The 23,676-nt window shown below is 42.0% G+C and overlaps 2 protein-coding genes across 4 annotated transcripts in view; both read right to left on the bottom strand.

Moving 5' to 3' along the window:
* Positions 1-2,328, bottom strand: part of TANGO6 (transport and golgi organization 6 homolog) — a 152,257-nt gene extending 149,929 nt beyond the window's left edge. Inside the window, exon 1 of one of the 2 annotated variants that reach the window (XM_006203733.3) lies at positions 2,203-2,328. In XM_006203733.3, coding sequence (XP_006203795.2) covers positions 2,203-2,299 — 97 coding nt within the window. In that variant the 5' untranslated portion in view covers positions 2,300-2,328. Of the gene's footprint in view, positions 1-1,717; positions 1,881-2,202 lie in introns of those variants that run through there. The other variant, XM_072967614.1, reaches the window with a different exon arrangement.
* A 6,272-nt stretch (positions 2,329-8,600) lies between these two features.
* CDH1 (cadherin 1) overlaps positions 8,601-23,676 on the bottom strand; it is a 67,757-nt gene continuing 52,681 nt past the window's right edge. For both annotated transcript variants that reach the window (XM_006203732.4, XM_031680746.2), the window contains exons 9-16: positions 23,090-23,272; positions 21,601-21,845; positions 19,410-19,555; positions 17,411-17,635; positions 16,879-17,109; positions 13,912-14,042; positions 12,016-12,159; positions 8,601-10,350 (exon numbers count right to left, since the gene is read on the bottom strand). In XM_006203732.4, the coding sequence (XP_006203794.1) occupies positions 10,141-10,350; positions 12,016-12,159; positions 13,912-14,042; positions 16,879-17,109; positions 17,411-17,635; positions 19,410-19,555; positions 21,601-21,845; positions 23,090-23,272 (1,515 nt within the window). In that variant the 3' untranslated portion in view covers positions 8,601-10,140. The remainder of the gene's footprint in view (positions 10,351-12,015; positions 12,160-13,911; positions 14,043-16,878; positions 17,110-17,410; positions 17,636-19,409; positions 19,556-21,600; positions 21,846-23,089; positions 23,273-23,676) is intronic.

The following is a 23,676-nucleotide window of genomic DNA, read 5'->3' as shown; positions in this document are numbered from 1 at the left end:
GCCCCATAATCGAGAGTAGAAATGGAAGGCAGAGGAAAAGAAAATGCTTACTGCAGCAGAACTTTTGATGGCTCAAAAGGGAAAGAGTTGGTATCCTCCTTCCTTCCTGTCTATTCAATTCCCACCTAGACTGAATTCTTCTTGCAGGCTCTATAGCCCCATCCCTAGACAACTTCTTTTCTATCCAACTGCTATCTGTACCATCAATTCACCACTAATATTATCCTGCCATGTTTAGTATCTTTGGTCTATATATGTGGTACCATCTCTCCAAACAAACAAGATGCTTGAGAACACAAGTTGTCATATATATTATATATATATATACATATATTTTTTTCCCTATCTCCAAAGGCACTGAGGATAGAATACTATATACACTTGACTCTAAGTAAATATTACCCAAAAGGTAGTCAATTTAAAAACAGATCAAGGGGGCAGGGTACAGCTCAGTGGTAGAGTGCATACTTAGCATGCACGAGGTCCTAGGTTCAATCCCCAGAACCTCCATTAAAATAAATAATAAGCCTAATTACCTCCCCCTGCCAAAAAAAAAATCAACTTGAAAAAAAAGAAAAGACAGATCAAAATAAGTTTAATCTAGCGGGATGTAATTTTAACAAATACTTTCATCCTGTTTCAACACCCTCTGTCCATCAAGAACATCTGAAAACTTATTATGTACAGGTAATTTTTTAATTCCCTCAGCAGTTGATATAAAAGAAAACAGCAGAAAGATTCACACAACATATAACAGTCTATCTGTGTAAAATACTATCATTTTACCACACTATTCTTTTTCAAATAGGCATGCTTGAATTTTTCTAAGATACATGAGTACATGTATCTAACTCCACCACATATCTGAGTTAGAGAGGCTCTTCTATAAATGAATCTATGTGCTTTGTGACGATGATTATATCCAGATTATTTTTACTTATTTGTCTCTGTTCTCAGTCATGTTCTAGATAGTTGCAGTTGCTGCACAAGTGACCTCTCAATTAGCAAGTTAAAACTGTACTTTCCAATTCAATTTTTCATTGGGGCAAAGCAGTACAGTTATCATACTATAGTGGAGAGGATCTGAGTTCACATCTTAACTCTGCCACTTAGCAGACTGGCATTAGGCAATGTCCAATGTACCTGAGCCTTGGTTCCTTTATCTGTAAAACAGATTACAAGTAACACCTATCTCATGGGATTGTTGTGAGGATAAAATGATACAAATGTTAACAGCAGGCTATAAAGACTGATACTTAGTAGGCACTCAATTACTGCAACTAATAACTTTTCACTTGTCCCAAGTATGGTATTACGTTTTGTTCGCAGTTTTGGAGAGGGTAGGTAATCTCAGAATTAGAGACTGGAACCACCACTTTCATGTCCCTTACCTCGCCCACTCTACAAACCTCTTCCTCCAAAATACACACGGTAATTACAAGTAGGGCCATGTTTCTTGTACATCTTTCTCAAATCTCCAGAAAACATCAGAGGCTCAATACTGAATAACGTGCCTTACTTTGAGAAGGGGGTTCCACAGACCTTTGTTCTAGGTCCATGTTCTGTCCCTCATTTGACTATGTGATCTTGGTCAGGTTACTTAATCTCTTTAGTGAGTCGTAGGTGTCCTCCACTGTAAAAACTGTAAAAAGAGAGTGACAGGCTACATCACTCCCAAGGTCCCTTCTGATTCTAAATTGAGATCTTATCAACTCACCAAGATTAGAAGTAACCGTAAATCTCTCCCATAGCCTGTGAATCCCTAAATCCTCTCCCAAAGTCACTGCTTCCTTTTTCTGGACTCTGGCATTTTGTACAAATCTCCAGTGTCCACATCAGACCCTGCGCCCTCAGGAGGTCGGGACCTCTCTGAAGCTGTTTTTCAGCAGTAGCTGCCTTAGAGGGCTGCAGTAAGGACTGATGAGATCACGCACCCAAGGCGCTAAACACAGTAAGCACTCGAGAGACGTTGCTTAGTATCAGTATTCGAGAATCTCATCCTCCTTGGGCCTCGGGTTCCTCAAGGGTAAAATAAGGCTGGACAGATCATGCCCAAAGCCCCAGGCGCGGGGAGGGTCGACCTGAGAGCCGGCGGTCCCGGGGAGGGCCTGAGGGACCCACGCCGCGGGTGGCAAGGCAGACATGGTAGACCGGCGGCCCTGAGGGTCCCGGGTGCAGCGACGCCGAGATCCGTCCTCTCACCTCCCGGGCTCAGCAGCAGCTTCAGCGCCTCCAAAATCCGCTCCAGACCACACGTTTCCAGTGCCCCGCAGCCCACAGCCTCTTGGGGTGCCGCCATGACTAGAGTGGCACGCGCCACTTGGCGATCTGCGCAGGCGCCTCGGCGGATCGGCGCCGCCGCCTCGTTGAGTGTGGCCGAGGCGCTCGGGGCGGGGCCTGCGGCGTGGGGCGGGGCCTACTTGGTCGGGAACGCCCCCTTTACAAAGAAAGCTTTTCTCAGGCCCCGTTGCACTCCCGAAGGGAGGCATAACCATATGTAACATGAACTGACTGCATGCACAATTTCAGAAACTCAATAGATTAACGTCTATATAAAGGAAAAGGGTGAGAAAAGTAGTTTAATCATGAAATAATATGCAGTTCAGTATGAAAACTTCGGGTATCAAAACGCTAAAAGATTCATAGTGAAGTAAAACAGATGCTGCACCTTCTTATAATAAAGTTTGGGAACACAACTGCATATTGTTGAATTTCTTCATTACTGAGATTTAAAAATAAGTACTAAACATACATCCTAGCTACAAATATTAGATATGATTTTTTTTTAAATTGAAGTACAGTTAGTTACAATGTGCCAATTTCTGGTGTACAGCACAATGTCCCAGTCATACATATACATACATATATTCGTTTTCATACTCTTTTTCGTTAAAGGTTATTACATGATATTGAACATAGTTCCTTGTGCTATACAGATCTTTTTAAAAATCTATTTTTATATATAGTGGCTAACATTTGTAAATCTCAAACTCCCCAAATTATCCCTTCCCACCCCCTTTTCCTGGTAACCGTAAGATTGTTTACTATGTCTGCGAGTCTGTTTCTGTTTTGTAGATGAGCTCATTAGTGTCTTCCTTTTTTTTCTTTTTTTTTTAAGATTCCACATATGAGTGCTATCATATGGTATTTTTCTTTCTTTCTGGCTTACTTCACTTAGAATGACGATCTCTAGGTCCATCCATGTTGCTGCAAATGGCATTATTTTATTCTTTTTTATGGCTGAGTGGTATTCCATTGTGGATATGATTTCTTAAATTTTTTTAAAATTGAGGTAGAGTCAGTTTACAATGTTGTGTCAATTTCTGGTGTACAGCACAATTCTTCAGTCATACATGAATATATATATATTCATTTTCATATTCTCCCCCACTGTAAGCTACCACAAGACGCTGAATATTTTTTCCTGTGCTATATAGTATAAACTTGTTTATCTATTTTATATATACCAGTCAGTATCTGCAAATCTCAAACTCCCAGTTTATCCCTTCCCACCCCCCTCCCCCCTGGCAACCACAAGTCTGTATTCTATGTCTGTGAGTCTGTTCTGTTGGATATTTCTTAAATGGCCTAAGTAAAATTCCCAATAAAAGTTGGATCTTTACTCCATTTACATGCATTCCCAGAAAAATCAGTGTCTATTAAAATCATGCCTCATCAAAATTGAGTTAATATGTAAAACAGAATGGGTTGGAGATTCATATCATTGGAAACAGGTTTTCACCTACATGAGTCCTAATGGGACATTCAAAAGTCCTGTTGACTGAAAGGCTTGCTGCAAATCCAGGACCGTGCTTCTGAGGGCAAGACCTTTAGCATGCCTGCCACTCCTTTCACTAAAAGTCAATAACCTCTCATATCATTGTCACAAACTCTACAATCTACTTTATAAAACTGCTCCCAAGAGGATGTCCTGCTTCTCCTTGAGATCCCCTGAGCTAGCCTGCGTTCATGACTGATGACTGCTCTGTAGCATTTAGCTGCTGGAAATCCTGGGAAGTGAGATGTTCTACAAATGCAAGTCCACATCACTAGGGGAAGAAATTGTTCATTTAACTCCCTTCTCAGTGAGTCAGGCCCCTTCCCTGGCACTCCCATTTCTCTGGGCTCCAGGCCAAATCCATTTTCTACTCCCTAAAATAAGAAGTTAACAGAACCATTTTCACAAGGCTATCCTGGGGAGTTAGAGTGACACTGCTTTCAAGTATTTAGCAATGCCTGCCACAGAGGGGATGCACATGCAAGGAGCAAGGTGTACCTTCCGGAGGGTAGATCAAGTGAAGAGGTCCACAAAGCCCTGGAAGCAGGCTCAGGGATGGCTGGGCAGGGAATTCGAAGGTCCCAGAACTGGAGTGTGGTGTGAGTGAGGATTTGGGGTGTCCTTAGTCCAAGCCTAAGGACAGTACTAATGTGGGATTTACAAATAATCAGAGGGTTCCCAGAGCTGAGACTCCTTTATCCCAAAGCATCACGGCAACAGATTTTATCTTTCCGGCGCCGTAGGCTCAGATACCACAAGGTGATGTGCATAATTTTAAAAGCAATGTCATAAAGATTCTATAAAAATTTTTACAGCAAGAAAATACATCCCTCATGGAACACTCATTGGGTTATTTTAATACATGTAATAGGATATTGGAGGCGTGCTTAGGACCTATAAGTCTGTAACAAGGCCCTGTATCTAAAAAAAGGGAAGCATTTTCAGACCTCTCCTGGCCTAAAAAATTATTCAAAGGGGCTTTAAATTACCCTATTTTCTAAGAATTCAATATTTACACTCATGGAATTTAAGTTTATAGGAATTGAATTTGGGTAGCCCCTTCCTCAGTTTGTTCTGGGCAGCTCTGTTAAAATGCAGAAGTACAGCTGGGAGACCCCTGCTAATAGGCTATTAAACATCCATCACAACCGATACCCACCAGAGCTACGTGCAATGAACCGTATGGGGATGTTCATAGAGGCCTGTATTCGTGTACAATGTGTTCCACTGATTTGAAGTTGGCCAACAAGGAGCCCATGATCAGGATCTTTAGGGTCAGCAGCCGAACAAGCTATCTAAGCAGGCGGTTTGTCTCAATCCAGAATTAACCCAAGCCTAAAGCATCTAATAGTTAACTAATGGTTGTTTTTATAGAAACAGAATTTCCAGTGAAGACCCCAGCAAACCGAAGTTTCTTGTGGGTTCTTATTTTCTAAAGCCACATTTGGGTAACTCGAGTGGTTGCATTCCATTTCCTTAGGTGACTCCTAAGTTCTTACCCTGCTTGTCTCAAAACCTTAGTCACTGTGATAATCCCTGCCACCCACTCCACAGAGGTAATTTGGTTTGTTTTCATTTTTCAATGGAGGTACTATGGGTTGAACCCAGGACCTCAGCACGCTAAGCAGCAGCTCTGCCACTGAGCTATGTTTTCATTTATTTTAAGTTTTCTCTTTTTATTACCACTTCCTTTTTTGCACCAATCAGATCCTTGTCACAGAGGAAGAACTTTTTCTCTGCCCTCTATGTTCTGAATATGAAGGCCTGTGAATTAAACTGACAAGACAGATGAGCAAGAGGAAAAGGCAGGTTTATATCCACCTCTGAGGGAGTTCATAGAGAAATGTGACTCAGAGGTGGTTAGAATTGAGGGCTTGATACATCATCTTAATAGGGGAAGGGGAGGGAGACAAAGGGAAAGACAAATGACTTTGGGGAAAGATAAATCAACCTGTAGAAGAAATGACCTAAACAGACAGGACAGTTCTATGACTCTATCTGTTTAGGTCATTTCTTATCCCAGTGGAGCCAACTGCTAGTCTGTGGTGATAGGAGAGAATCGGCTCTGGTTGTGGAACCCCAGGGGAAGGGATTTTATGACTGTTGAACTCTGTTGGGAGGCTCTTTTAGGCAGATAAGAGTCCAGTTAAAAAAACAAACAGAAATACCAAAACTCTCCAAAACAACAACAAAACTTTTACAATGGTACATTCTGGATCCTCTCATTTTTTTTCAGCCTCCAGAGCCTCTTCACTGTCTCTGGTCCCCTCCCCAAGCTGGTTCATGCCCACTTCCCAGAGAACCACCTTGGGTCATATAGTTCTCTTGCTCAAAACACTTGAGTGGTTCTGTCTGACTCACTAAATCCAGTTCAAAACAAAATGTTTGGCCTTTCTCCCCTAACATCCTGCTTTTACTTAAATGATCCTCTCTACCCCAGACTCCCGTGCTGTGGCCCTCACTCAATAAGAAAAATAAAAGCTAACATTTAACAGAGCACTACCATGAGCCAGGCACCCTGCTAATGCTTGAAACGTGTCAGCTTATCTAGTGTTCAGTGACCCTCCCAATGAGGTAGTTTATCCTTCTTTTGGAGATAAGGGAACTGAGGTACAGAAAGGTTAACTTGTCTAAGCTCATAGTTGGGATGGACAGAACCGGGATTTGAACTCAGGCAACGAGGCTCCCAGGTCTTGGTGTCCTCACCACTCACAGCCGTGTCATTACCTAAGGAACCAGAAAGAGAGAAGCAGAATCACCGTTCCCCAGGACCCTGGCTTCTTCTGTGCAAATATTCAGAAGTAGAATTGTTGGATCACATAGTAATACTTTGATTAGCTTTTTTAGGAACTGCAGATTGTTTTCTACCATGTGGAAAACATGGCTGCACCAGTTTATAGTTCCATCAGCAATGTACAAGGGTTTCAATTATCTTCACGTCCTTGCCAACATTTCTCTGCTTTTTGGCCGGTATGCGTGGAGTGGTATCTTATTTTGGTTTTGATCTACACTACCCTAATGATTTGATTTGCATTTTCCCTAATGATATTGAACATCTTTTCGGTGCTTATTGGCCATTTGTATTCAAATCTTTTGCCAATTTTTTGAGGGGTTTTTTTGCTAGTTCTTAAAAACACATTCTGAATATGTGATTTGCAAATATTTTCTCCCATTCTGTGAGCTGCCTTTTTGCTCTGTTGATGGTGTCCTTTGATACACAAAAGCTTTTAACTGTAGTGATCCAATTTATGTTTTTTTCTTTTGTTGCCTGTGCTTTACTCTTGGTGTGATAGCCAAGAAATCATTGCCAAATCCATCATGAAGCTTTTCCCCTGTTTTCTTCTAAGTTTTGTAGTTTTTGCTCATATGTTTATGCCTTTGATCCACTTTCAGTTACCTTTTGTATATGTAAAGGTGCATCCAACTTTATACTGTCCTTTCCTCATTGAATGGTCTTTGCACCCTTGTTGAATATCATTTGACCATATACACGAGGGTTAATTTCTGGCTTACTTATTTCTCTGTAACTTATTTTGAAATATTTTAAACCCAAAGAAAAATCAAAATTGTAACTGAACACTTACATACCTTTCACCTAGATTCAGTCATTGTGAACTTCTTGCCACCTTTGCTTTTGTGCTACCTCTCTTGATACATGTTTTTGGCTGAATCATTTTTAATTTCCAGACATCATAACTTTACCCCTAAATGCTTCATTTATTTCCTAAAAATAAGGGTTCTTCTAGTGAACCACATAACCATTATATCCAAGAAATTTAGTATTTGGGAGTATTACTACTATAAGATCCATGTTAAAATTTTCCTTAAAATGACTCTTACAGATTTTTAATTTTCACTTGAGAATCCAATCAAGGTTCATGTATTAACAGTTTCTCAAAAAACTAAACATAGAATTACCATACTCTATGGTAATTCCATGCCTAGATATATAACCAGAATTGAATATACAGACTCAAAACAGTTATGTGTATACTGATGTTCAGTGTTCATTGCAGCATTATTCCTAACAGCCAAAAGGTAGGAAAAACCCAAGATGAATGGAAAAACAAAATGTAGCATATACATGTAATGGAATATTATTCAACATAAAAAGGAAGTTTTGACACAGGCTACAATATGGATGAACCTTGAAAAGATTATTCTAGGTGAAACAAGCTGAATTTAAAACAAATTATTAAATGATTCCACTTATTTGTTTGGAATGATGAAAAAGCTCTGGAAATAGAAGTGATGGTTACACAACATTTTGAATGTGCTTAACACCACTGAACTGTACATTTAAAAGTGTAAAATGTAAAGTGTTATATGTATTTTACTACAGTTTTTTAAATTATCAAAAAAAAAAAAAAAAAAAGGTCATACCTCTCCAGCAGAGGAGGCCTACACTAGGGTTTTTCAACAGCAGCATTATTGGCATTTGGGGCCTGATCATTCTGTTGTGGGGGGATGTTTAAGCAGCATCCCTACCCTTGACTTGAGGTGCTGGTAGCACATCCCCAGTGATGACAATCAAAAGGATCTCCAGAAATTGCCAGTGTCCCCTGGGAGAGGGGGCCACGGTCTTCCCCAGGGGAGAAGCACTGAGCCTGTACTAACTTTGCTGACAATGTTATTTGAAGCCCTGCTTTTTTCTATCCCTCAGGGCAACCCACAGTCTCCCACTGACAAGGGAATTTTATTAGTTTCACCACGTGCCACATGGATCGATAGTCTTCAAATAGCTTCTTTCTTCATGTTTCAACTGAGCTCATCTACCCTTGGTTTTGCTTGGAACCATGTAATCAAATAAAACAAGCTTGACAACAGTTTAACAAAATTCTTTAATAAAATTATAAAAATGAATATTTAAGAATAATATTTTTCAGCTTGAATTGTTTTCCTTTTCCACACCCAAAGAAAATACAAAATTATCAGCACCCACACACATAGACAACTCAAAACTATAGTGGCATTGTCTACACACAACTACACTAGATAGAGTTTAAATTGCTGAAAAATCAAGACAATTCCAAGAAGTGTGATTGCAGAGATGTTTTTTTCTTCTCAAAACAGTTGACAGGTAAGGAAGCAATTTGGATAAAGTTCTTTTCTGTAGTTGTCGAAAGTTTTTTGAAGGTTGCATTTCAACTAAAAGAAGATCCAAATTAAGGGTCTCCCTACCTCCACCTCCCCTTGCTAACACCCTTTTGGGCAGTGTTTTCTTCCTGCTCCTGAGGAAAAAAATGGATTTTAAAACAGTCTTGAGTTTTCACACACAGTTGGAATTTGGGGCAACTGTGTTCAGATCAGCCAGAATTTTCTGTAGAAAACAACTAAAGCAGGCACTTGGGGATTCTGTGCTTCGGGTACAAAAGATTCTGGCAGGAAACACATATTGAAATTCCTGTGCTCTTTCAGAATTTTCAGGGCTAGAGGTAGAACCACCTCAACCATCCTCAGTCTCAGTTGACTAAACTGCCACTTTTCCTGTTTCTGCTCTGCTGTGACAAGTCATCTTCTGTCTTTGGCTGCAGCACTTCAGGCACTATTCTGAGTCTTGGAATATATCACTCCTTTGTTTTAGGGATAAATGAACATTTAAAGTTCAGTGGCACCTGAAAACTCACCACCTTTTCTGGTCCAGGATCCCTGTATGGAACCAAAGTACCCCATAATGACATTCACATAACAAACATTCTTACTCAGGACAAGTACATTGGATCGATGCCCATTTCAAGTAACATACTCAGGAGATGAAAAAGGAAAACCGTTAAAGGTCTTAAGAGTACACAATACCCGGTCAGGATATGGTCAGACTAAGATATAAGTCTCTTTCCCCAAAAGGGCCCAATAATTTCTGCATCAGAGAAATTCAACAGAATTCCGAAGTAGTAAGAGTGGATTTTAGAACATGGAACACCAGTGCAGTGATGGGAGGAACAAAAGCACACAAATTAATCTTTTTAATGTATATATAATAGGGAAATTGACCCCTCCCCTTCCTTTTAAAAATGAGACTAAGCCCTTAAGAAAATTTGAAAATTGCTAGCAGACCCTTGAGGCTGAAGCTATTCTCCTGAAATATTAAAATTCAGGAGTATTTTGGGCATCATCACCATGTAAAGAGTGATGAAAGGGGGAAAAAAAGATTCAAAGAAAAGTCAAAAATCTTTCTAACCACACAGATTAGATCTATAAACCAGAAATCATAACTATTCTAACTGCATTACTGATCATGGTGTCTCTTCTCCAGAAATTCATCTCAAGTGAAGGGAGCTGGAAAAACACCAGGAATATTATTCCTACATTTCCCGTCATAGGAGGATAGGGACCCACCTCTCTCCCCACCTGTCTTGAGTCCCCTAGTCATCTTCGCCGCCTCCATACATGTCTGCCAGCTTCTTGAAGCGATTGCCCCATTCATTCAGGTAGTCATAGTCCTGGTCTTGGTCTGACTCCGAGGAGTTCAGGGAGCTCAGACTAGCAGCTTCAGAACCACTTCCTTCGTAATCAAAGACGAGCAGAGAGTCATAGGGCGGGGCAGTGGGGTCACTATCAGCTGCCTTCAGGTTCTAAGGAAAGCAGACAATAGGATCTTTCAATGAAAGGAATCAGCCACTTGTCATCTTAGGCAGGATGCTTTCTCTTGGTGCCTAAAGCAAAGTGCAGCAGTGCAACCATGCTGCAGGACACCAGGAGCAATGAACACCCACATGGTAAATTTATACAAACTAGAATGGAGGGCAGACATGATATATTGTTAATGAAAAGAGAAAGTATGCAGAATCTTACCCCTTAACCTAAAATGGTAAATTTTATATAGGCAGGTGAGATAAGCACCAAGCAATCAGGATGGACAAGGACTAAAAGCACTGAGGAGAGTCATACCAGGGCACACAGGCTGCATTTCAGTCCGGGGAGGTCTGAAAGGATGAATGCCAAACTGCTACGTTAACTGTGGTGAGTAGGATTGGGGGAAATGAGGAAGGATTTGTATGTTTTTCTTTACATATATTTTCATAATTTATATTTTTAAAATAGCAAACATTTTATTTTTGTAATTAAGAACAGCTACAGCCAGGTATGATGATACATGAATGTGAATGGAGGAAAAGATTTTGAATCCAGATGTCTCTGAAAGGGATGGTTGAAACTGGCCCTTGCTGCTGTCAGTTTTCTCTAAGATCCAGTGCCTAGAATGGATGCTGCTTGGTCACTTCCAACACTACTGTGCTTTGTACAGTTCTTGGTGACAGCTCCCCTGGAAAGCCAAGGCAAAACCAGCCTCCACCACCAAGACTTGCTGAGGGCCACTGGACCATCAGACAAGCCCTGAAAATCCTTCCAGTAACTGAGCAAGTGATCAGGTAACATAGTTTAAGGAAATAGATCCTGCTGGATTATTAATCTTACTTGGTTCTCTGCTTATCCCCACCAATTTTTCCTCATCCTACTCTAAGCTAATTAACTTAATGCCTATTTCCCATCCTCCCTTGCAGATGGGAACAATCCTGCCAGTTCTGGCCAATAACATGTAGGATGAACTTCCTTCTTGCCTAACAGTTTGATAGAAGAAAGATTTTTGCCCTCTGCTCTGCCCTTCCTACTTCGTGACTGGAATATAGACCCCAGGCCTGGAAGTGTGGCAGCCATCTTGTGATCATGAGGCAACAAGCATGAGAACAAGGATCTGCATGCTTTAATCATGTAGCAGAAAGGTAGAAAAGGCTGATACACTAGACTTGACTGCTTACCCCAGTCTTCTATTTGCATGGAATAAATATACTTATATCTATTTAAGCTTCTGATATTTATAGCTGAATGAACTTCTTCTGACATGCACAATATGGAAGCTATTTTTCTGGCCCTCAGGTAGCCATTTAAAGTTATATTCCAACCAGCAGTGGAATGCAGGGAAAGAGAGACCCATTAGTGAAACCAACCTGAATCTACTTTTAAACTCTACAGTTTCATTTCCGGTTCTACTAAATCCTTTCAAGCAATTTTTGGTGTTGCTGTATGGACTTTGCCAATTCCCTAAGACTAATTCAAAGTGCTATTAGTTTTGAAATTCAGACGAGGCACAAATTTAAAAAATAGGGCTTAGGGATCATGATGATGAAAACATGGTAAAGTTAAGAATAAAAAGACTTTCTCACTTTTAACACAACTAAATGCTCCTTTCTAAGTTTAGAGATGAGTTCGTTGGGCCTTGGCTTTTGACTTTGCTTACTTACTTCGTCAATAAAGTTTCCAATTTCATCAGGGTTGGCGGGGCGGGGCCGATACTGGGGCACACTCATGAGGGTTGGCGCCACATCATTGCGAGTCACTTCGGGCCGAGCGTCCAGGCCCCTGTGTAACTGGCTCAAGTCAAAGTCCTTTGGAGAAAAAGGTAAAAGGATAGCAAAGAGCAAAAAAGCAACAGTCATAAACACAGGATCCTACCTGGTTTATAGATTATGGTACCAGATATGCCTTAAACAGCCACTATAGGGTATCTACAAGGCTGTGCCAATGTAATCTGAAATGGTAGTTTTCACCTTAAGAGTCTCCAAGAAAAAAGCACTGGAAGGACATAGAGCATTAAAGGCTTGTAAGGAATACTTGTGGGTGCAGATGTAGGCTGCTTTACCTTATTAACTTTTCATAGGGTATGATTATTAGCTTATTATTCAGCAAATATTCACTTCCTTCCCACCCTACCCTCTGTGAAAAGAAAAGAAATCCATTAGTGTAGGGCTTTGTCATGTAACTTGTTTTAACCAATGGGACATTAATACATGTGACACAGGCAAAGGCTTTAAGTGTACTTTGGACTAGCCTGCTGCTACTAAGAAGGTAAGATTTGCATGGAAGAGTCCTGGACACAACTCACAGCACAGAGCCACCCAGCCAAACCTAGCCTAGACCAGCTGAGCCCCAGGCAACCCACAGATTCTTATGAACCTAGATGTAATAGACTGAATGTTAGTGTCCCTCCCTAAATTCACATGTTGAAACTTAACCCTGGTGGGGAGGGTGTAGCTCAGGGGAAGAGCGTATGCTTAGTATGCACAAGGTCCTGGGTTCAATCCCCAGTACCTCCATTAAAATAGATAGGTAGACAGATAGATAGATAGACAGACAGACAGACAGAAAGACAGACCTAACTACTTCTCCCCCACCCCCCAAAAAAATGTTTAAAAAGAAAGAAAAGAAACAAAAAGAAAGAAAGAAGGAAAGAAAGAAAAGAGAAACTTAACCCTGAATGTGATAGTATTTGGAGGTAGGCCCTTTGGCAGGTAATCAGGTCATGATGATGTATGGAACCCTCAGGAATGGGATTATGCCCTTATAAAAGGCATCCAGATCTCCCTTGCCCCTTCCGCCATGTGAGATGGCCATCTATGAAGCAGGAAGAGGGCCCTCACCAGACACCGAATCTGCTAGCACTTTGATATAGGATTTCTCAGCCTCCAGAACTGTGAGAAATAAATGTCTGTTGTTTATAAGCACCCAGTCTGTGATATTCTGTTACAGCAGCCTGAACAGAGTAAGACTAAGCCACTAATGCATGAGAAAAACATGCTTATTGTTGTGTGCCACTGACATCCTGGGGTTGCTTGTTATGCAGCATTACTGTGGTCATAGTTCACTGGTACAGGGTAAAGCAAGTTAAGAACATCTCCAAGATCAAGGGAAATAAAGAATTAACATCGACAGAAAGCAAAAAACAGTTTGGCATAGCTTAAAAACTCAAAGGACACAAAGTATTAAAACAGATCAGTGGCTCCATGTCAAAGATAATTTGAAAAAAGTTCGTGTCCTGAGAAAAGCAGTGAAGAGAGTAGGCTCTGGAGTCAGACCATGTGGTTTTACTGCTTCCTAGCTGTGTGACTTTGGGCAATTTGCTTCACCACTCTGTGCCTCTGTTCATTCATCTGTGTATAGAACAGGAAGCAATCAATAAATGTTAGCTATGTTGTACTGATGATGATAGTGGTGGTTAATGACAATGTCTGTTTTCTTGGGTAAGACTTTAAAAAAATACACAAAGTAACACACATTTGAAATGCCTGCCTCCTCCTAATCACTGTTTCCTCCAAACTGAGACTGCCTTAAAGCTTTCTTCCACAGTTTTAAACACCCACCTGGTCCTCTTCTCCACCTCCTTCTTCATCATAGTAATAAACGTTGTCCCGAGTGTCATCTTCTGGGGGCAGTAAGGGCTCTTTGACCACCCTTCTCCTCCGAACAAGTAGCAGAAGCAGCAGAATCAGGACTGGAGTGGGGAAAAGAGAGATGAGGGCCACAGGTCAAGACGGCCGTAAGCAGCACCTGGCACAGAGCACCATGGCCTTGCAGACCAGACAGATCCAGACAGATGGCTGTCAGACAACCCATGTGCCTTCACATCCCTGAGGCTAATATACACAGTACAACATAGTGTGAATTCAAGTGTAGTCTTTAACCGGATCATAAACCGATCAGCCATTTCCCAAAATCTAAGGCAAAGTGCTCCAGGCAGCACAAATGGTCCAGGCAAAGGCCCTAAGGCAGGAGTATATTTGGTGTGATTAAGGAAAGGCCAGGTCAGCTTGGCTGAAGCAGGGTAGGTGAGGGCGAGATAAGGGGGGAAGAGGTCAGAGGGGCAGCAGGGACATGTGGACCTCTGGAGGGACTTTGGCTTTGATTCTGAGTGAGTAGAAGCCATTGAATAAGATTTGAGAACAGGGCTGGGTCAGCCTAAATAAGATTGATGCACATGTATTGTTGTAATTTAGTTACAGGGGGTGGGGCACAGACTGTAAAATCACCTAGTCTACAACTTAACAAACACCAAAAAAAATTTGAAAATCAAAAATAACAACAAAAGTCACTTGGTATATTCCTTCTCTTAGGGTAAAATCATGTAAACAAGCTTCCAAATCTGTTTAGTTTCCAAGGTTTTCATCTGATGTTGGGCTATTTCTGGGCTATATAATTATTTATATTAACAATTATTAATCTATATTTAACATTTAACTATTTTAAAATATTAAACAATTTATTGTGAATGGGAAAAAATGTGATTCAGTGTGTTTTCTAATTTATAGGTACTTATGCCCAAGTACCTGTATATGGCAGCCTAGTGAAGAGTCACTGCAATGAAAAAGGAAGGGGCACAAACTTAGAAGTACTCAACCTACCTTTCTATTTCTGAAATCAGAAAGATCCAAGCTCTTATCCAGATAAACAACATAACCCCCTGGATCAGGTTCCTGCTAGGTGGGCCAGGCCTGCCCCAGCCCTGAACACAATACAGGATGCAAACAGCCCCCACCCACACGGAGCTTAGAGCACGTGAAGAGCCAGAGGAACATTATCGTTTCCAAAAAGATGCTTCTTATCAAACATTACTTAAATGTGACTTAAGGGAAAATAACCAAAATGTTGTATTATTGTCATCACTTCAGAAAGAACCACCCAACCCCAGCTGTCTCGAAATCCCTGAATTCCTTGTGTCTGATATAAATTCTGCACAAAGTAAGCAACTAAATATTGGTGGACTACACAAAAACCTCATAACCTGGTGTCTCTACAACATTCTTTAGACGCTGAAGTTCTATGTTTGCCCATAAGGAATAAGACATTGGAAATCTGCATCCTGGCATTATTTCTGCTGCAAATGTTGTTCTCAGCCCCGATGTCTAATGAAATATACCCAGAGCAAAGTTAGATAATGCTATTACTTTGAAAAATCAGTAGGAGGTGGGTATAGTTCAGTGGTAGAGCATATGCTTAGCATGCTTGAGGTCCTAGGTTCAATCCCCAGTACTTCCATTAAAACAAAACAAAACAAACCCCAGTATTTTAAGTGTAATTACAGTCTTCATATTTTCCCGTCGTGGCAGTAAAGCCACATGAGTCCTAGAGGAAGAAAGGTCCAGAAAGCTCGCTGAATTCTAAACAACTCTCCCCTTTCTTCTCAATTTTGAGGGGACACAGGCAGCAGAGGGCAGGAGCAAATGGGCTAGACTGCAACTATTTCCTGAAGGCCAAAAGGTAACCCCTTCTCCAGTCTGTAGAAGCAGCAGCAGCAGGATCAGTTACATCATGCTGAGTCTGAAATAAAAGCCCCGAGCTGGTCCGATTGCTCCCCTCCAAGAATTTCTTCTATTCCAGCAAGGTTGGCCTCTCTGCTCTGCACAGTCCATTCCAGCCCTTCTCTCTCTCAGTGCCTTCGCTTGTGTGGAAATCACCACAAACGTCCCTGTCTGTTTGGGTTCCACCAGCCCCTGCGGCCCAACTCTCCTACATCTTCCAACAACCTTCCCTGAGACTCAGTGAACAAACAGCCTCTTCAGCTGCTGCAAAGACCTTTGTGACCCAAACCACCCGCTATAGCTCCTAATGACAAAAACAGCAATAACGCTATCTTTGAAGGTGTTCTGACTGACTCGAGGTCACTTGCTTTTAGAAACCCTAATAGCACCTGGGTCAACCCTAAGGGCTCAGTCTACAGGTTGGCTCAGGCAATATCAGTTTTAAGGACTATGGCAGAAACCACCCAATTTTCCCGAGTAACCATTTTCTCCTTCATCCTTTGAGTCATTGATCCTCATTGTTCAGCCCACACTCCACACCAAGTTGTAACATGGTCACCCAGTTCAAGTGGGAGCTTCCAGATGTGGCTGTGTTTGGGCCAATGGGCTGAGTGAAGGTGGTATGTTCAATTCCCAGACATGCGCCTTCACTTGCTCTAGCATCCCTCCTCCAGGGTGGAACGTGGAGGAGGAGGTGGTGAGCTGGCTCTGACCAAGGCCTTGCTGCTCTGAGTGTGGTCCAGAGATCTGCAACACCAGCATTTTCTGGGAGCTGTTTAGAAATGCCGAATCTGCAGCCCCACCCCAGGCCTACTGGATCAGAATTCTCATATATGAAGAGACACAGGTGATCTGCGTGCCCTCAAGCTTGAGAAAGTGAAAGAACAAAGTAGAAGGGCTAGGCCCCTGTTGACTTAATGAAATGGAGCAGTCTTCCAGCCTTGGACCACTTACCCCTGAAATGTTCAGTAAGGGATAAACCAGCCCCCATTTTAGAAGTTAAAGGCTGAAATACTCATCAGCTGTACTTACTCAGAAAAGCAAGGATGCCTCCAAGAATCCCCAGGATGGCGGGAACTTGCAGTCCTGCCTGGCCGAAAGGCCCGGACTTCCTACAGTTGCTGACGACCCCTTCACAGTCGCACACGTGCACCTCTAAGGTGGTCACCTGGTCTTTGTTCTGGTTGTCTATGAGCTTGAGATTTATTTTGTAGTCTCCCAACTCTAAAGTTTTCTTTGGCTTCAAAATGAGAGATTCGTGTTCTGGAAGAAGCAACAAAAATAAGGGGATCAGGAGAGATAAAAAGTTCATTCTAAAATAAAATTATTAGGGACCTAAAGACATTCCGAAACCGAGTGAAGCAAATGGCTGCTTGGGTTGTAGGTTACTGGGCAGATATAGGGAACTGAAAGGGACTTTTGGTTCAATGCCACAAATGTAGAAGTACAGGAAACATGCACTAAACAAAAAGGGTAATATTGAGAAGGGAAATTCAGAAGGGGGATGGACAGGGGAAGCACAGGGGTCAGAGCAAAGTTTCCAAAGTAAGACTCAAGGGCCCACCTGGGTCATTGTACTCAATGGTCCAGTTGACACTTGCCCCGTGTGTCAGTTCTGCTGCAAAGGGAGACGTGTTGGGGGGAAGATCTGGATCGATGATGCTGATGATATGAGGCTGTGGATTCCTCTGGCAGAAGTCCATAATCCGAGGTTCTGGTATGGGGCCGTTGTCATTCACATCGGAGAGGAACAGGAGAAGGGTTCCCGTTCCAGTAGCAGGTGGAGAACCTGAGAAAATACACAGGAAATATCACAGCTCAGGAACCTTGATGCATCCTTACTGCTCCCATCAGACTAAATCCAGATCTTGCCCTGGCTCTTCAGGGGCCCATCATCGGGCCCCACCCTGCCCATAGAGCCTCCCACCCTGCCAGTCCCAGGCCATCTGCACTCCCCACTGGGCAGACCTCTGACATGCTTATTCACCACTTTCATAACAATTATTCAGGGTATTCCTCCCTCCAAAGACCCTCTCCTTCTTCTCACATAACTTCATTCATCCTTTAAATTTTAACTGCTCCAAGAAGTCCTCATTGCCCCCTCATTCTCCCCTCTCTGAACTTCTAAGGCTTTAAAGGTCATTGTCAAAGGGTTGAGCCTTTTAAAATGGCTATGGATTGCTTTTTGAGTTAGAGGTGGAGATTCGTACACACTTCTGTTTGTATTTCTTTCACATCCTGACATAGCACTTGGTAGTGGAAAAAGCAGATCCTCAAGGAATCATCATCATCCATATTAGTAAATCATAAGGGAAAAAAACCCCAGAGGAATCTATCTCAAACCCATAAATATTTATACCTGGGCGGCAAGATTCTAGTGATTATTTTTTCTTTTTACCTCCTAAACAAACTGTGGTGAAAAAAATAGCATAAGATTTCTCATTTTAACCATTTTTTAAGTGTACAGTTCAATAGTTAGTATATTCACCTTGTTATGAAACAGCTCTCTGTAACTTTTTTATCCTGCAAAACTGAAACTCTGTACCCATTAAACAATTCCCCATTTCCTCCTCCAGTTCCTGGTAACCATCATTCTATTTTGTTTCTAAGAACTTGACCACACTAATACCTCATGTAAGTGGAATCACAGAGCATTTGTCATTTTATGACTGGTTTATTTCACTTGGTATAATGCCCTCAAGGTTCATCCATGTTGCAACATGAGACAGAATTTCCTTTCTTTTTAAAGGCTGAATAATATCCCATTGTGTGTATACCACATTTTATTTGTTCATCCATGGATGGATCTTTTCATCTTTATCATTTGAATTTTCTTTTCTTTTTCTGTCTTTTTTAAACAATGAGCAGGTATCATTAAAAATTACATTTAATTAAAAAACACAGAAACAGTCTGGAAGAAGCCACACTTCACTAATAATGATGATGATGGAAATAAAAATAATGACAACCCTCCATGAGCGTGTACTATGTAGCAGGCGGTCTTCCCAGAACTTTTACGAAATTAACTCATTTAATCTAGATGGAATGTTACCTTTTGTCAGATAAAGGAATTGAGGGACATAAAAATTAGGTAGTAAAGGAATTGAAGGACATGAAACTTAGGTACTAAGTCCAAGGTCCCAGAGGTATTAAGCTGTGGTCCTAGGATCTAAACCCAGCCATTCTGGCTCCCATGGGGTTCAGGTATAGAGGGAGAGGTAAAAAGGAAATTCTGGTTGACCTAAATTCTGTGCATTTTTTTCCCACTTTTTTGGGGGTGGGTGGGTGGGGAGGTAATTAGGTTTATTTACTTATTTAACTTTTTTTTTTTTTTTTTTAATGGAGGTACTGGGGATTGAACCCAGGACCTCGTGCATGCTAGGGACACACTCCACCACTGAGCTATATCCTCCTCCCTGTGCATTTGTGACAATGCTCTGAGAATGCTCTGTTTAAGAATGAAAGAAAGAGAATTCATGCCTACACAAGAAGGAGCGGAGGCAAGGAAGTGAGCTAGGCAGGAGGGAGAGGCAGCAGAAGCCATGGCAGAGGGGTGTCCTCACCGTTGTCAGTGGCTATGATGAGGGCCGTGTACGTGCTGTTCTTCACGTGCTCCAAGTTCTCTCTGTCCAGCTCAGCCCGAGTGGTAATGGCACCCGTGTCCGGATTAATCTCCAGCCAGTTGGCAGCGTCCCTCCAAATCCGATACCTGGAAAGGCACAAGTTCTAGTTTAGAACGGGAATAGCAAACAGCAGGTTGCTGAAGGTTGAGGTTCCTCTTTGTTGATAGACTTCTGACTTTTTTTCCAAAAAATAATCACACCTAGAGAAATTTTACCAGAAGAATTTGATGACCATCCACGTACCCTTTACCTAGATTCACTCATTGTTGATATTTTATCACATGGGTAAGTTGATGCACTATATATATAATTTTTTGTTTTGCTGAACCACTTGAGAATAAGTTGCAGACATCATGTTCTTTTACTCAAATACCTCAGTGTGTTTGCTCCTAAGAACCGAGGCATTCTCTTACATAACCACAATTTGATTTTCAATTACAGGAGAAATATCTTTGATATGATACTATCACTTAACATATTCAAACTGCTGATTTCCCCCCAACTGTCCTTCACAGCACCCCACCCCACCCCTGCCCCAATTCAAGATCTAATCCAGGACCAGGCATGGCATTTAGATGTCAGATTTCTTTAGTGTCTTTTGGATCGGCCCCTTAAAGGATACAGCAGTTTTCAAATGGTCACAATATGGCACCCAACACCCCTGCCATGAGCATTTGGAGATTTGGGTTGACACAGGGACCTACGGGCATGTGTTGCACTACTGACATTTAATGGGAAGTGCCAAGGAGGGTAAAGCTCCTTCTGGTCTTACACAACAAGTTCTATTCAGAATGCCAATTAATCAGAATCCTGTTAAGCATCACCTTATTAGGAATACCAGAAACAGAGAAAATAAAAGTATGAAAAACAGAGATATACTGCCCAGTTATCTACTGGGGTCATGAAAGTCTCAGAAAGGGAAATAAAGAAACCTGAGGAAGGGGTCCTGGGTAACTGTGAGCTCATCCTCACATCCATATAAGTGCAAAGCAATGAAATACGTACGTGGAATGATCTTTATTCCTTGGGTAAGAGCCTCTACCAACACTTGTAAGACTTGGTCCCTGAACTTCCCCAGTTAGATGCTTTGAACTATCTATTGCACTACTACAAGCTAAGATATCAACACAGCCTAAAAATCATACAACCCAAGGCTTTAATCACTGAACAGAAACCCTGCAATAGCACAATGCCATTAACACACCTAGCAAAAACAATAATAATTACTTAACGTCAAGTCTATGCTCAGATTTCTCTATTTGCCTCATGGGTGTCTTGTTTTGATCAGGATAGAATTAGCACTTTCCAGAATAACCTCAGAAGCTGAAGCTGCACTTAAACTCTTCTTGTTTGTTTTACATTTAGTAAGTCCCAGGCACTGATACTAAAACACAAACACTCCCCCCACGCCCAAAAACAAGAACATGCTCAATTAATTAGCAAGCGTGCCTCTATTCTGGATTTGCATAACACTTTTTCTAAATAGTTCAGAGCATTCTAACAGTTTCATCTCAAGTAGATATTAACAGGTAGGAATCTCTCTGAGAAGAGGAAGCCAGCATGTTGACTGATGCCTGTTATTCCTAGAAATCATGCTGTTACTAACAAGACACAGATACGCCATGTTTGGAATTGTGCTAACAGTCTTCCCTTTGAGTCTACGCCATTGTCACACCAGAGCACCAAGTATGCAACCAGATCCAGCTCTCAACAGAGTAAGGACACTCTTTATCATACATGGTCATAGGGGTGTTGCTGTTGGTTGGATTGTATGTGCATTTTAAGCATCTGTGGCTGTGATTTACATTACAGAGGCGGCTTCAAGTTTTAAAAAGAAAAAAAACAGTAAGCAACTTACAACACCATACCATGTGTGTAAATTAAAACCACATTCCCGCTACACTATGTGAATACAAAGAACAGAAGCACAGTAAACCCAGAATGGCTGACTGGGGAGCAAATGGAAAGGGTGTGGTGAAGGGGCTAAAATGGAGGCAAAAAATTAATAAGCCAAACAAGAGAAGGTTCATGCACAGACCAATGACGATCGAATGCCATGAATGAAATATTTTATACACACATATGCACAAACCCAGTTGCTGTGAGTCAGTTGCAAACCCCTCACACTTACGTGATCTTCTGCTCCATAAACGTGTCAGGTTCCTGGGCAGTGTAGGATGTGATCTCCAGGCCCACGCTGAAGTCTTCTGGCACTTCCACTCTCTTTTGAGGAGGCACAAAGATGGGGGCTTCGTTCACATCCATCACATCCACGGTGATGGTGGCTGTGGAAGTGGAGAGAGTGACCTCAAAGGCGGCCACGTTATTCACTGCCACGTACAGAATGTACTGCTGCTTGGCCTCAAAATCCAAGCCCTAGAGGGCAGAAAAAAATGAGTTAAAAAAATGTTTTGTTAGGAAACAAAAATTAAATCCTTATCTGTTGCTTTTTGGTTAGCAGTGTAGCAGTGGTTCTCAAAACTGGCTGCATTAAGAATTAACTTGAGAATTTTGAAAGAAAGCAGATGCTTGGGGCCCTAACCCCAGACCCTGTGAATGAGGCTGGAGCCTGGATGTTGATATTTTTAAAAAGCTCCCAGTAACAAACATGCAACCATATTAAAGTTGCGAACCCCAAGAAAAGAACAGAGACGAACTACGTGAAACCTCAAATGGCAAGCCTCTGTTAACAAATATTAGCACATTAAGTCATTCGTTTACTCAAGACCAGTGAGAAAGTTCACATCCTATGTTGACATGCGGTCCACATGACAGAAAATGGACAGAAGGCCCTGCCTGTCCACCTCCTTAACCCTAGCACGTTTAGTGGCAAGAACACGGAGTTCCGAGTCAGTCAAAAATGAGCTCAAATCCCCTTCAGGCCACTTCCAAGCCACTTCCAAGCCGTGTGATCTGGGCGATTTAACGTCTGGGTCTGTTTCCACACCTAAGTAAGCAGGAACAGGACTGACCTCACAGAGGTGCTGTAAGGAATCAACTATAACTTTTATGAAGGACTTAGTGTATGGCAGGGGCTCAGATTACTAGCTTCTTTCTTTTGTTGATAGAGTAACAGAAAGCACTGACGTCAAACATTCAGTGGGAGAGAAGATCACATCCTAAGTGGTTCAGAAATGGAGAGTCTGCTCATTTGCTCCAGGCGAAGTCAAAGTTCTGGGGCTAATTTAGGAATCTGTTAACTCTTCAACTTCAACAAAGAAATCATTCAACTCTTAGTTTTCAAGCTTCCAAGGCACCTTTCACGAACATATTTGCCCCACTTCCAAAGTAATCCGGCAAAACAGCAGAGACCAGGAAACGATTTTTCTTCTCATTTGCAAAATGGATATGGGGGGTGGGGCAAATGTTTCAGACAAAGTGTGTTATAACAGATGGTATTTCCTCTTCAATTTTAGGGCACGGTTTAGGAGCTTCCTGACTTCTCACATGAGTCTAAAGAGTCACTGCAAACCCCAAACAGCCCACCAGAATCTGGGAAAGCCTCCCACTCCCACCCCACCAAGGCCACGTTAATCTACTTCTGAGAAGACCCCAGGGTGCAAGGGAGTAGGCAGCTAGCCGGCCTGTCATTTCTGCATCTTGCCAGGCACCATACAAACCTTAGCCGTTTTCAAAATGCCATCATTGGTCACTGGGTCTGTGATGACGACAAATTGCTTCTCCTTATCATTTAATACTGTGTAAACAGCCTCCCACGCAGGGGTGTTGGGGACATCGGCATCGGTCACTTTGAGCGTAGTGATCACCGCATTTGCCTCGTTCTCATACACTGACCCCTGGTACTGCAGAGGAAAGGAAAAGATGGCTCACTACGACACACTGAGACCCAACTGTGGAGCCAGGGCACAGGGGGCTAATGGACTCCTTTCTTTAGTTCAAGCTTCAAGGAGAAGAGTCTTGGAAGGAGTGCAAACTTGACCCATATTTCCTGTGGGTGGCAGCCAGCACTCAAGGGCACCGTCCTCCATGAGTACCTGAAATTGCATCCCAAGGCCCTGGCTCTCTGTACCCCTCAGCGCACTGGCCCAGCTGCCAACATTGTGGTTTATTCCCCATCTCCCTCCTCCCCCATCATTCTCAATGGTACTAGTAATTTTCGTAAAATGAAAGTCTGGTCATTACAGTCCTCTTCTTAAAAACCCTTTGATAATATCCCACTGCATTCAGGACAAATTCTAAAAATTCT

Source organism: Vicugna pacos, chromosome 9, assembly GCF_048564905.1.
Source record: "Vicugna pacos chromosome 9, VicPac4, whole genome shotgun sequence".
Lineage (NCBI taxonomy): Eukaryota > Metazoa > Chordata > Mammalia > Artiodactyla > Camelidae > Vicugna > Vicugna pacos.
This window is presented reverse-complemented; position numbering and strand designations above follow the sequence as displayed.